This window comes from Plasmodium brasilianum, chromosome 14 (assembly GCF_023973825.1).
Source record: "Plasmodium brasilianum strain Bolivian I chromosome 14, whole genome shotgun sequence".
Classification (NCBI taxonomy): Eukaryota; Apicomplexa; class Aconoidasida; order Haemosporida; family Plasmodiidae; genus Plasmodium; species Plasmodium brasilianum.
In genome coordinates, this window is record NC_090127.1 from 894,843 (window position 1) to 910,406 (window position 15,564).

General features: G+C 26.5%; 3 protein-coding genes across 3 annotated transcripts; 2 read left to right on the forward strand and 1 right to left on the reverse strand.

The window, feature by feature from the left end:
- Nucleotides 1-383: 383 nt before the first annotated feature.
- MKS88_005418 (glycerol-3-phosphate 1-O-acyltransferase) lies at nucleotides 384-1,619 on the forward strand (the record flags this gene model as incomplete). The annotated part of the gene is made up of 1 exon (XM_067218677.1): nucleotides 384-1,619. One exon carries the CDS (start codon nucleotides 384-386, stop codon nucleotides 1,617-1,619), a length of 1,236 nt encoding a protein of 411 aa, XP_067070628.1.
- A 2,717-nt stretch (nucleotides 1,620-4,336) lies between these two features.
- MKS88_005419 (uncharacterized protein) lies at nucleotides 4,337-9,409 on the forward strand (the record flags this gene model as incomplete). The annotated part of the gene is made up of 1 exon (XM_067218678.1): nucleotides 4,337-9,409. The coding sequence occupies one exon, from the start codon at nucleotides 4,337-4,339 to the stop codon at nucleotides 9,407-9,409; it is 5,073 nt and encodes a 1,690-aa protein (XP_067070629.1).
- Nucleotides 9,410-10,247: 838 nt separating this feature from the next.
- On the reverse strand, nucleotides 10,248-14,685 carry MKS88_005420 (structural maintenance of chromosomes protein 2; the record flags this gene model as incomplete). Its single annotated transcript, XM_067218679.1, has 3 exons — nucleotides 10,248-10,640; nucleotides 10,896-14,261; nucleotides 14,638-14,685. 3 exons carry the CDS (start codon nucleotides 14,683-14,685, stop codon nucleotides 10,248-10,250), a joined length of 3,807 nt encoding a protein of 1,268 aa, XP_067070630.1.
- Nucleotides 14,686-15,564: the final 879 nt, after the last annotated feature.

The following is a 15,564-nucleotide window of genomic DNA, read 5'->3' on the forward strand; positions in this document are numbered from 1 at the left end:
TTCTATTATTATTATATTAAAAAGAAAAAAATGAATGTTTAAATTAAGTGCACTTCATATATAAATAATACAAATATAAGTTACAGTTACACAACAACAAAGAAAATGTTAAAAAAAAGAACAAAGAGCAAAGGAAAAACATCTTTTAGTAGCTAAAACGCATCACATATGTATATATTTATAAATAAGCAACACTACAACAGATTCACATATTTTTATATATTTACATGTACACATGGGTTGAATGCGCAGTTTTTTTGTATTCATATTATTTCACTTTTTTCTCCTTTTTCTCTTGTCCCTTTTTTTTTTTTTTTTTCTTTTCTTTCTTTGTTTCCCCTCCTTTGCCCTATTTGTTCTATATAATAATTATTACTAAAACAATGAAAAATTTTGCTAACTCCTTGTTAACTGCTTTATTCTTATTCATCCTTGAAATAATAATTGTTGAAAACTTAAAATATAAACCGCTTAATTATATAAAAAATCACAGTCATTATGCATATATGATTAAGGGCATTACTAAAAGCAGACACACAAATAATAATACCTACGCTTCTTCAAATATAACTAATTATACTGATAGTAACAATAATGCTACTAATAATAAAGTTACTACTTTATTGTTAAAAGAAAACTCATACCAAGAAGCGTACACACTAATTTCTAACGAATTAGAATTATTAAAAAAAGAAAATGACGATAATATAGATCACATTAATACTTTTACAGGTTTTTTAAAAAAATATTATGAAGAAATTAAAAAATATAAGTCTTGTTCACCACAGACATTCTTAAATATGTTTTTAATGTATATTGACACATTTAAAAAATATCGATATTATTCTTTCCCTAATATACATAGGTATGATGAGAATTTATATGAATGGTCATTAGAGTTTTGGTCCCATTTAATTGATAAAAAAAATTCGAAATTTTTTGGTACTCCAAATATTAACAAAACAAAAAAGTGGATAGATGAAGGACATAATGTTATTATATTTAGTAATCATCATATAGAAGCTGATGCAAATATAATTAAATATTATTTTCATATGAACAATGCACAAAATATTTCGAGAAATATTATATTTGTTGGTGGTCATAAGATAAGGGCAGATCCTTTATCAAGACCATTTAGTGTTACAGCTAATCTCCTTTCCATCTTTTCAAAAAAATATATAGAAAACCCACCACATTTAAGAGAAGAAAAAATTTTGTTCAATCACAAATCTCTGAATACTTTAAAAAATTTATTAAGTGAAGGAAAACAAATTATTTGGTTAACACCCAGTGGAGGCAGAGACAGAAAGGGTCCAGATGGAAATATTAACATTTCTCCTTTTGATCCGAAAATAATACAGTCATTTCATGTCATTGCAAAAAGGTCAAAAGTAAAGACACATTTTGTAGGATTAGCTTTAAACACTTATAATATATGTCCACCGCCTAACACAATCGATGTTGATGAAATTGAAAAGCAGAGATCTTGTTCTTATTCACCAATAGGTTTAAATTTAGGAGAAGATGTGTTTGATGTATATCCGTCCATGGATGAAAAGGAAATAACATCATGTCTTTACAACTACGTTAATCAGTTATACGAGCAGATACGCTAATGCGAAAAAGTTTGGTATTCCCATTTTTGTAGAGTTTTTCCAGTTATACACCAGAATGCGTAGCATATACGAGCATATACATACGTATACACACAAATACGTAAAATTTTTTTGTATATAGGTGTACATATACATGTAAATATCTTATGCTGAGTATAACAGATCATTTTCTTTTTTTTTGATCCTATTTAAGAAAAAAGTGTTTATTTGTTTAACTTATACATACATAAACTTTTTCCATTTTTGTATTAAAATTTTTTATTTGAATTTTCCCCTTTTTTTAGCTTATATCACACTATTTTAGATATTTTAATTTTCTTAAAATGTAGAGAGGAAATGAATAAAGAACAACGGATCGTTGGATATGCACGTTAAATTCGTACAACAGAGTTTATTGTTTATGCTTATACTGTATGCGTAATGTGTAACTTGCACTTATATTTTTGTACGTACGTACTCATGTATGTATGGCTGTATGTATGGGAATATGTAGACTTATATACGAATATGCAATGCTCTGTTTGCATTATTATTCTCAAGGCAAATGCAATTTATAATTAAACATCACGTAGTGAAAATTTCATTGACATATTTTACACACATACAATTAAAGTATGGCCCTTTTAAAATATTTTCAAAAATATAAAAAAACACTTATGGGGATATTTTTAAGACATGCATTCCTTATTATTGACCAATTTTAAATGAACAAAAAAGATACTTAAAATATTTTTTTCTCCATTCTTGTTTTTTGTTTTTCTTTAATAAAATTTTTAAAAATAGTCTATTAAATTATACAAATGGAAATATAATAAAATTTTTTTTTTTTTTTTTTTTTTTGTAGCTAGCCAATATAAAATGTTTCATTCTTATAGCATATACAATATGTAGAGACCAGTGAAATTATTTTCATTTTTGACGTTTCTTAAAATGTTTAAAAAATAAGTAAAAATTGTATGTAATAAATGATTGTACATTGAGTTAAAAGTTACCACTACAATTTTACTCATTTTTGAATGTAAGGAATAATAATTTTTTTTCTTTTTATTCATATACTTTATTTTTATTTGTTTATTTTTTTTTTTTTTTTTTGTGCATTTGTAAATGATTGTAAACGTATGATCTCTTTTTGCAGCAAAAAAAATTAAGAACATACAATTTTTACTTTTTTAATTGTCTCTTATAATAATGAATTGTTTTCGCCTATGAGGGGAATTCGCGTAACAGTTATATATTTATGTACATATATAAATATACATGAACATATACACGTATACATATTTTTGCCATTTCGCCTTATTTTCAAATCATTATGGTCTCATAAACACACAGTTGCAAAAATGTCTTGTTAAAAAGAAAAACAAATATGAATATATTGCATTTACAACAATTTTGCAAAACCTTTTTAATTTTTTACATGTGCATATATAATTTATGAAGTTAAAAAAATTTGAAAAAAATTCAAAAAATGAAAAAATATTAATGCCATAAAACTACCATCTAGCACAGCATGTGAATCATTAAAAACTCCTAAAATTACGAGTACCTCATTATACACGCTATATGTATATGTATACATATCATTGTTTATATATTATATTAAAGACATGTTTATCATTGTCTTTTTTTTTTTTTTTTTTTGCATATAAAGTACACGAATAAAATGCTATAATAAAAGGAGAGAAAAATGAATGAACATAAAATGAGCAAAACGTTAATGCAACAAAAATGAGGAATATAAGAAAGTACAATATAATTATTATAACGTCATTAAAGGTATTCATATACATGTACATATGCACATACATATACATATGCATGCATACAAATATATACTGCTAGATCAGTTAACCCTGTTTTGTACCTGTCACATGTGTTACTATGCCATGTACACGTTATTTTTCCTTATCACCCTGCAAAAAATTGTTATTCCGTTAGTGTGAAATATCATCTTTCATAGTATCTTATTTTTATATTGCTAATTTCTAAAATAATATTTGATTGTTTTTGATTACTTTTAATTACATTTGATTATTTTCCTTTTTATTTGTTTTAATTTTCAAATTCACCCGCCGCCATCCCAATAATGTGTACCCTTGTACAGTTAATATAAAGCTAAATTAATGTATATGTATATGTGTATGTGTTCGCTTCTGTGTATTTGTATGTACATGTACGTTTACCTGAGCAAATATCTTCATGAACTTACAGGTGTATACACGCTTTTACTTGCATACTGTATGTATATTTGTATGAATGTTTTTTTTCACAATGAATTCAAAAAAGATATTAATAATATTATAAAAGTTTGAGCAGTGAAATACATAAAAATAGTTACATGAGTAACTAGGGAAAAAAAAACGTTTTTGTTTTTTCAACCCTTTTCCGTTTAATGTAATTATTTTGCGCAGTGCATATAGTATGATTATTTATTGTTTAAATACATAATAAAAAAAACTGTTTAAATATCCTTTTTTTTCTTTTTTTCGTTTTCTTGATTTCCCGTTTTTTCTCTTTTTCGTTTTCTTGATTTCCTTTTTTTTTTTTTTTTTTTGTTTAAGTTGTATTATATGGTGTTTTGCTAGTGTATATTTATCATAAAAATCATTAATTGAATTGGTGAAATATATGGTATATTTATGTATGTATATATATATCTATGCAAGTTTTAGAAAAACTTGCTTCTCCAAAAAGAACATAATACACAATTGAAAAAAATGCATCAGAAGCATTTACAAGGAGACAATAATGAAGTTGAAACAATTGGAGGAGTGGTTAGTGATAAGGTTATTAATATTAATTCAAAAGGGATGAAGGACATCTCAAATGACAACCTTAACAAATCAAGAGATCATGCAGACAATTATGTGAATATAGGTGAATCATATGAGGAGAATCTACTTTATACTGAAAACAGAAAAAACAATAATGAAAATAGTTCATCTACATGTAGTGAAAAATATATAAATATATTTGACTCCAATGAAAAGGAGTTACATAGAACTAAAAATGAAGAAGCAAATATCAGAGAAAAAGATACCTTATACAATTCAAAATCAAAATTGTATAAAACGAAAAAAAAATTGTCGCCTTATTCTTATGAGGAAGAAACTGATTACACAACAATTATCACAAAAAGGGAGATTAATAATCAGCCTAAAAAGGAGTATATTAATGAGCATAGTGAGGAGAATAACAATGAGGACGCTTATAATTTGAAGGGCACAAATATACCAGGGGACTCCAGCGTAGGAGTTATAGTTAATAATAGCTTGATACTAAAACGTAAAGATACGGGAGACACGGAAAAAAAATGTTCTTTTAGTGAATTAAAACATAATAATGCACATAATGAAAAAGAGAAGAATAAAAAAGAGCTCAATAATACAGCAGAGGATAACGAAAATACACCGAGTGTGCAAAGTGAAGAAAATGGGAGAAGAAATGTCACAATAAGTCATATGGGGGAGAAAGAAAAAAAAAAGAAAAAAAATGAACAAAATAGTTGCCTGAACAAACAAGATTTAATAAAAAGCTTAAATGAAAAATGGTCAGATAAATTAAACGAAATTTATACAAAGAAAAGTATAAATATTAAGAATATACAAAAAGATGAAAAGATTGTTGATCATTTTATATCACCTATAGTAAAAAATGAAGTAAGTGTACAAAACTTAAAGGAAAAAAAAAGTGAAATTATAACGAATTTTGAAAAATTTTCCTCACATTCAAAAAAGCAGAATAATATATCTTGTAATATAAAAAATAAGAGTACAAAATTTTTTCCTAATAATAATACGAATTCTATGAACCACACACGAAATCAAAATTTGCAGGAAGAAATAATAATACAAAAAATTGTTTTACAGCAAAATGACATGAATGACAAGGTCCAAAAAACGGTAAATAGTATTGAAAATATGCTTGACGAAACGGAAAGGAAAAATATGAATAACTCTATGAGAAAATCTAAGAACTTCAATAAAAGGAGAAACAGTGAAGTTCAAAATAATTTGAGTAGGGAGGAAGAAATACAAATCGACAGATTGAGTAAGCATTTCGAATTTTCTTCATCCCCTTCTTCGTTTCCTCCCTCTTTTCCTACGTCTTTTCCTGCATCTTTTTCAACTTCTTTTTCAACGTCTCACAACAAATCATCCATTTTTCTTGTTAATCCATTAGTGGTAAAAGAAGAGGAAAGTATAGATAATGAAAATCTGAAAAAAGGAAATAATCTTCTATGTCCACAGAATATCAAAACAGAGGACACTGACATGTTAGCACTGGATTATAATTTACAACCTGATGATTCACGTGAAATACAACGAAAAATGAAAAATATTAAGGACTCTTTCATTTATGAAAAATTAAATAATACCAATTTATTTGAAGAAAAGGAAGTAAAAAGGAGTAATTCTAACTTATCAGAAAAATTAATAAATATAAAAATATATGATGACTCGGAAATAGATGAAGTGGATGACAATGAATCAGATTCATTTTGGTTTAATAAAGAAGTATCAGCTGTTTTAAATAAATCAGAATATTATCCTAATAAATATCTAGATGAGCATATTGAAGGTAAGGCGATAAAGAACGGTGAAAATTATAACTTTCTGGGATTGAGCTCAACTGGTAAATTGTCAATGAAAAAAAAAAATAGTAATAAAAGGATGAGGCAACAAATTAAAAGGTGTAACAGTGATATAATTATGATTGAAAGGGGGTTAAGCAATGTTCTTAGAAATAGAAATACCTTCGATAATGTAATGATAAGGGGAAATGATGATAAGGACAAAGAAATTGAGGAAGCGTTTGATGTACTCAACAGGGGTAGAAGCAGTAGATGCGGTAATACCTTAGATAAAAGTAAAAAACATAGTAACAGTAATGACAATATCAGTTGTAATAGCATTGACAGTATCAGCTGTAACAGTAATGACAGTATCAGTTGTAACAGTAATAGCTATTGTAGAAGTAATAATAAGAAAAAGACCGAAAGCATGAACATTTTAGGCATGTTCGAAAATGTTAAGGCCAAGTTAGCTAGGTATAACCTCAATGTTGATATTGATAGAATAAATTTTAAAAACGTTGACATATATCAAGTAGATTTTGAAAAACTAGGTTTAAATGTAGATAATTTAGAAAAGGAAGAAAAATACATTTTATTGTTATACATTTCAGAAAAGAAATCAGAGTATGTTAAGAATGAGAGACAAACATTCAAGAGGATGCATTCGAATATAACACAGTTTCAGTCAAATCAAAAGGAAATGATAAAAGTGAAAAAGAATAGCTTAAATAATGATTTTTATGAAGATTGTCAGAACTCGCATAAAGGAGATCAATACAGTAAAAAAGATAACACATTAGTGGATAAGCAGAATTTGAGAATTAGTAGAAATGATAACTGTACGAATGATTTAGGAAAGGCCGAAACAGAAGTAGAAATAGTAGAAGAAGAAAGAATTTTTACCCCCAAGTGCTCACCAGAGAATGAATGCATAAACGAACGAATAAATTCTAGTACATGTCACCCGCACGATTCATCTCTATATAAAATAATCAATTCGCATAAGTATATTTATGCTTCTAACCAGTCTAATGATTATAATATATCTTTGAAAGAAGTACCGGAAATGAAGAAAATTATGAATAATAATAATATTGGAAGTAGTGGTACTGGCAGTAGTGGCACATTTTGCGAAGTAAGGCTCTTCTTTGAGTTTTGCCGTAGAATGATAAAGCAGTACAACTTGCGGAGAGAAGTATCGAGTAACATAAATTATATCAATGAAAAAACTCTTTTAGAAAAATTTTTTAAAAGTTTTATTTATTTATTTATTCAAGATGAATGCATTGATCAATTTCTGAAATGTTATGAACATGTTAATGAGGTAAAAAATGTAGAGGATAGTTTGTTGAAAAACTCGCTATGTGTAGAATATATGTGTAACATTCTTTTGAACGATAGTGTAAACGATACAGAATGTAGTGAAAAAGATGTACTGAATAATGAATCTTTAAATTTTCCCGAAATGATGAAAAATATAATAAAATATTTTATAATAAATGACAATTTAGTTAGTAAAATAAAAGAAATACAAATAATTAATAGGATATTAAAGGATGAAGTTAAAACATACTCTATTAAAGTCCCATGTATGGATTTATATTTTGATGTAGAACCACATTTCATTGAAGATGTTGAAAGAGTAGTAGTTGGAAAAGATGTAGGCTTTTTTACTATTCAGATATTGAACCATGATTATACATATAATTATTACAAAAATAAGAAGGAAACTATAATAAATGATCAAAATAATAATCCTATTTGGAATTTTTTTTATGGCTATTTAAATGATATATATTATTGGTATAATGAAAAAGACGAAAACGCATTACTTACACCTGTACATATAAAGGATGGATCAGTAAATAGAGATATGAACAATTCTAAAAGACTATCTAGGAATTTTATTAAACCAAAAAAAAATGAAAATAAAGAACAACAGAATAATTTAAAACTAGAGGGAGAATACGATTGTTTTGAAAATTTTGTTGACGATAAAAGTAATGATTCTTTAAAAAATTATGAAGCACATAGTAAAAATGATACAGGAGATAAGAAAAACAAAGACTTACGAGGAGAAGGTGACAAAGTTAAATCAATAAATACAGACAAAATAAATGAGAAACTCAAAAAAAAATGTGAGCAGATTGATGAAGCAGAATATATTCATTTTATCGAAAAGAACAAATATGTAATGAATATGCATAAAGGAGAAGGCGCAAATGAGGATGAAACAATACTTAGCAGTTCTACTAAGATAGAAGAGTTTCAAATGTACAGTAACTTTTCAAGTGTTGACAATTCTAATTGTTTAGATAGCCATATGATGGATAGTAACCCTCTCCAAAAAAATCATCCCCTTGGTACAGTTGATAGTAGTACTATTTGCATTAGAAATTATACGGATGCTGTAAAAGGGGGCCCCACATCTAGCAGCAACAGTAGTAATGGCGATAGTAGGAACGATAGAAGTAATGATATAAGCAATATTAGTTGTAAATATAGTCGAAATGATAATCGTAACTATAGAAGTAATAGTAATACCAAACGTAATGATAACTGCGGTAGTACTAGCCATGGCGAAGTACAACCCTCTACCCATCTTGAACCGGACTATTATAGCACCTTTATTACAGTTGAGAAAATCGCAAAATGTGAAAATGAGGTACACAACGAGGATGTAGCACAAATGGTTTCATTCCAATATAAAGGATCCCTACCAAAAGATAAAATGAACGCCTCGAATAAGATATGTAAGATGAATAAAATGAGTAAGAATACAAATAGAATAGGTAGCTATTTTTCCTCATATAATAACGAAATATTAACTGCTGTTCATCTTAAAAATGAAAAGGTCGAGAATTTTTCAGATGCGCACTTTATATTGGAAAGATGTAGAAAGTATAACAAACAAATAAGTATGTCATATGTGCATATATTAAATTCAAAAACCAAAAAATATTTGGCTGTAAATCTGGAAAATAAAAAATTTTTATTTACAAATAAATATGATGACACATTTTATACAGATGAGTTTAATATCCAGAATAAAATATCAACATATTTCCAATTACAGTCCATAACTGATATGATGAAAAATATTTTAATTGAAGATATAGTTCAAACATTTGTTGATATTTTGTTGAGTCAGGAAATGAATATATTGAATCAAAAAAAAGATACACTTACAACAACACATCTCCATATTGGATAGTTTAAAATATTATGCATTCTGCAAAGAAAATTGCTTGTGTCATTTTTTACTTTTAACTGTGTACATTGGGAATAGTTTTGAGTTAATTCGTGTGTTTACTTGAATACAGATATAGGACTACAACTACATGATTACAGTTCCATTTTACATTATTTAGTGAAGTTACATGTATCTATTTTTCACCTTTGATACGTTACAATTATGTGCACGTTCACTTGCTTACTATATTGCAAGAAACGCCTTATTGGGTAATTTTTTTTGTTTTTTATTTATATTTTTCTAGCACTCCTATTTTTAGTAGTACATTTTATATACTTTTACGTTTTCATTTTTGTTTCAATGACTACAATTGTTTTCAGCATATTTGCCATATTATTGCCTCCACCTTTATTCTTCTATAATTTTGATTAAACTATTAGTACCTTTTATTATATTTCGCTGTTTACATTGTAAAATGTAACCTTTCCATATATAAATATATATATATGTTAGCATATATATGGTATTATTAATGCAAAGAAGCAAAAAAAAAAAAAAAATGATATAACATTATTGGGGAAATGTCCTAAAATTTATGTTCCCGACATTTCTACGTTTTTTCAATTTTCACGCACTAGTATATTTTTCCAAAAAACGAATGAATAAATCATAAGTAAAAGTAAATAATATTTATACTAAATATTATGTAAAGGTGATATAGGAACTGTAGCGAAAAATGGAAAAAAGGCTACCCCACGGGGTTGCAGGAAAATATCTACATACATATATACATACATATACATATATAACCCTGCGCTTATATGTGCACTTATACGAAATCCGGACCCCTTAAATTATACTAGTCATCTGGCTCCTTCTCATGAATCGTAACTCTCCTTCTCTTTACTTCTGTAACCTCTTTTTTGTTTGTACTTTGTCTGACATCTAATGAGTGCCTATTAACTGTAGAAATTCCATCGATAAATCTCATTTTAAATAACACATCTGCATGTGAAAACATACCTTCTTTTAATGATACAATAATAAATTGAGAATGAGGGAATTGTGTTCTTATCATATCACCTATATTCTGAGTATGATTTAAATCTAATGCTGCATCAATTTCATCTAATATATACATTGGTACTGTTCTAACTTTCAATAATGCTAAAATCAACGAAAGAGCCAAAAGACTTCTCTGACCCCCACTCAACTCAGTTAATGACTCCTTCCAGTTATTGTTAAATGCAATCTAAAAATTTAAAACAGAAATTAACGTATAGTAGTAAGTACCTCATCGCGCTTGTGCGCTGTTACGTGCGTAACTAAATAGGGAATATTAAAAATACGGGATCCATAAATAAACACGAGATATACAAAAAAGGACGCACTGCACTTAATGCACACACATAGGCATACACATTAATGTACACATAGACATATACATATGCGCACGCGCGTGTAAGTATGTTTGTATATCAAGATAACACTGGGCATGCCTCTACACGCCTGCAGCTAGCGATTTCATCGCAATTATAAGATTTTCCACTGATATTATCATTCCTTTATTTTTCATTTTCTTTGACAATTCTTTGCTTCTCTGCTTCCTTACCTTCATCTCTATTCCATTGGACAAGTCCCCATCCACTACGCTTAATTTAGCTTGTGCATTGTTCAGAAGTGTAGAAAAAATTGCCTGGAAATAATCATTAATTTGCTGGTACATGGCTAATAAGCTTTCACTTTTTTTTACATCCAGATCCGCTATAACTTCCTGTATTTTTTTCTTATCCTCTTCTACTTGGGACTTCTTCGTTATTAAATCCTTATAATCCTCCTGAACTTGTTCATACATTTGAACTGCTTTTCTGTTAATGTTTATTGACAATTTGTTTTGTTCATTCTGAAGTGTTTGAATCTTTTTTTGTATGACATCATGTCTAAAATTTTCAAAATCATAAGGAGTATATTTTTTATTAAACAACGGTTCATATGATTCAATCCAGACATGTGTTTTATTTAACTGTTTTATTGTGTCACTTCCTGCTTTAAAATCTGTTTGTAAATCTGTTAATGTATTTTCCAGTTTTTTCAATTTTAACATATCTTTACTCCTTTTTTTTTCTAAATCTTCAATCTTTTTTACTACTTGTTTAATTTCAATATCATAAGAACTAAAACTGATCTGAAGTTCCGTAATTTTTTTCTCTAATCCTTTTAACTCTTCCTTTGTAGTATTTATATTGTTTTCAATTTCGTTTATTTTTTTTTCTATTTCATTGATGGTTTCATCCGAATTAACTAAATCATTGCTTTCCTTTTCCATTTGTTTCTTATAATTTTCAATTTGCAACAACACATCATCTACCTCCTCTTTTTTTTTATGCTCCTCTGCTTCCAATTGTTTTATTTTATTTTTTAATTTTTTTACTGCTTCTTTTAAATGTTCCTCTTTTTTATCTTTATCATTTTCATATTCTAATATATCCTTTTCTATTTTACGTATAATTTCTGTTAATTTTTTTTGTTCTTCATATAATTCACTTAATTCTTTTCTCCCTTTATCAATTTCTTCTTTTGATTGTTCAATTTTTTGACATATGCTTCCATATTTACTAGTTTCCATTCTGTTTTCCATATTACTTAAGTTGTTCGTATAGATTTGTATATCTTTATTAATTTTTTTTTTCCTTTCCTCTGCCTTTTCTAGTATAGCTAGCTTTTCATTAATTTCTTTTAATTTATTTTCTTTCTCGTAGTATTCTTTTTTTTTATTTTCATATTTTTCATAATGTACTAAAAACAAATTTATATTTTTATTAGATCCTCCTGACATACTACCCGAAGTATCAAATTTATCTCCTTCTAATGTTATTGTAGGATAAGACAATTTCCTATTAGTATTATAAGTTATTTTCTTACATATGTCTACATTTGAACAAATCAGTGTTCCGTTAAACAAGTATTTTATAAGTTTTTCTAATTTTTTATCATATTCCATTATGTCTAAAAAATATATTACTTCTTTCTTATCATGTGCATCTAATCCTACAAATTTTCGACATTCCTCAACACTTTTTTCATTTAGATCTCTAGAAACTATACAGTCTTCTAATGGAAGCAATGTAACCCTTCTATTACCTTTAGAAAAATTATTATATTCGAATAAACTTTTACTATTTTCTTTGTTATGTACTAGTATGTAGGATAACTTGCTTCCTAAAATTAAATGTACTGCTAATGCTGTGTTGTCATACTCCTTCTTTATTTTAATTAATTTATATATTTGACCCAATACATCGGATGGTTTCATATTATTAGGAATATCATATCCTATTTTAATATTATTCACTATATTTTTCAATACTTGCAATTCTTGTTGCAATCGTTCTATATCATTACACAAAGAGTTTCTCTCCTCTTGTAAAGTGCTTAACTCTTCCAAATTGTTGTATTCCTCATTTAATTTTTGCAATTCTTTTTCACATGATTCTTTTTTTTTATTTTCTATTTCTTTTTCTTTATTTATTTCATTAAATTCGTTTTCATATTTTTTCCGTTGGTCTTTTAAATTGATAATTTCCTTTTCCAGATGTTTACTATTTTGTAATAAATTATTTATTTGCGTTTCTGTTTTACTCAAACTTGTTTTATAATTTTTTAATTGTTCTCTAAATGAACCAGTATACTGATTATTATTCGTACCTGCACTTAATAAACAATTAATTGTGTTCTGCTTTTCATTTAATTCTTCTTTTAACAGTTGTATTTTTTTTTGTAGATCTTCATAAGACTTTAAATTTTTGTTATTATTTTCATCATTTTTTTGATAATCATCTAATTTGTTTTCTATACGTTTTATTTCTTTTTTAATACCTTCCTTTTTTTTCTTTTCCTTTTCCTTTTCTTTGTGTTCTATCTTCGATTCTGATTTTAAATGGGATATTTTTTTTTCTAACTGTTCTTTCTCTTCAATAAGAAGTTTCATAGGTACACTTGCAACACTAGTTTCACTAGTTAATTTTTCTTTTTCTTGTTTATATTTCTCTATCTCTTTTTCAATATCTTTTATGTCTTTTTCTAAGTCTTTTTGTTCATTAGTAGCTTCTTCAATTTTTTCTTGATTCTTTTGCATCATATTTTTAGCTACATAGTATTTATACGCAATTTCCACTTTTTCATATTTTTCAATTTCTTCACTATTACTAATAAATTTATTATACTCCTCTTTCTCTTTTTTTAATTTTACTAAAGTAGGTTCTATCTCTTCTACTAACACTTTATTTATTTCGCTTAATTTTTGATCTTTTTTTACCATTAAATTTATTGCATTTGTTCTTTTAACTTCATACAGTTTTGTTCCACTAGATTCTTCAATCAAGCCAAGAAGCTCAACTGGTTTCATGTTAATAACTTTTGTTATTTTCCCTTGCATAATTAGAAAATGAGGATTATTAATATTTAATTTCAAAGATTGAAAGAAATCGCTAATGTCTTTTGGTTTTGCATTGTGACTATTCAAAAGATATCTATTTCTTCCACCTAATACTATTTGTCTAGTAATCGTTATATTTTTCATGTCTCTATATGGTTCTTGCAGTGGACTAGGCTTTTCTTCATTATTAAATTTTATAGTAACACTTCCTTTTGTTATCCCTGCTTGACCTTGTTTGTAGATTAATTCATCTAATCTATTTACTCGAATTAAACTTAAATTATTTATTCCCATAACGAAACAAATAGCATCTAGAACATTCGATTTACCGCTTCCATTTAGACCAGTTATTGCATTAAATTGGGGGTGAAATGGCCCTATCACTGTTTTAGTAGGATAGCTTTTAAAGCCATCTAAAATTATCTCTTCAATATGCATCTCAAAAAAAAAAAAAAAAAAAAAGAAGGTCTTTACATATGCAGTAAATTTTTTTTTTTTTTTTTTTTTTTTAAAAGGAATTTATATCTTCTTCAAGGATGTGCTACTCTGTTTAAGTATACATTCCATTTTTCTTCCGCGTTATCCTTTTATGGTGCTCTTTTTTTTTTTTTTTTGTATTTTTTTACATATAAATAAAATAGCTATCTCATTGCACTAATGAACCTTTAACATATGACTTGTTAATGCGAAATTTTCGGTAAACAATTTTTGTACAGAATTTTTAGCAAGTACTTTTGTTATATATAAATTCTTCAATATTATACGTTCTAACTTTTTTTCCTTTTTTTCTTAATTTAAGCAGACCATTTTATACTCCGTTATAATCTGTATTATTCATATTTGTTTTTAAACTATTTTCCATCTATTTTTGAGAATTCATTTTATAAAGTTTTTTTCACTTTTTAAACCTTTTGTTGCATTAATGGAACAAATAATTAGTAAAATGTTGAGTTCACTGTTTGCGAAAATATAAAATAAGAAAATGTGCAGTCTTTTGGCCATTTGTGGTTTGTAAATAAATGAAAGCACTTGTTTATATAGCAATTTTACGCCATATGTGCATAAATGTATGCTTGTATATGTATAGAATATATGCATATATATGTGTATATACGTGTATATATGTGTATATATATATATATATATGTTTACATATGTATGTATGCACATATAAGCACTTTTTTTACTGAAAATTTACTTTGGATAGTTTTTCAACATTATTATTTCTAGCTATGCAAAAAAATTTTATTTAGTTATTCTTCTCATTTTTTATTTGCTCATACTCATACATATATAAGTTTATAAATAGTATTTGTAAAATATGGGCGCATCAAAGATGTATTGCATTAAAAAGGTATTTATATATTTATTTATATGTATGTATAAGTAAATGTTAAGATTGTGTATGTTCGATATGCATACATTAACTACATTGAAAGGAAATATACGTAAAAGACAAAACGAAAAAAAATTATGTTCATAATAAAAAAGGTACCATTTTTTATGTCTTTACTCATTAATTTGATTATTCATTGATAAATTTAATATAAAATATTAATTTTAATATAATAATTGGTATAAATAAAAAGAAGAAAAATTATTATTATTAACATTAATATTAATATCAATATTACAGTAATTTAAAAAATTGTACATAATAGACTAATTAAAATATAGGATAATATAAAATTCTCAAGCTAATAACCAAAAAATTTTATTCTTAAAATGAACACATGGAAAA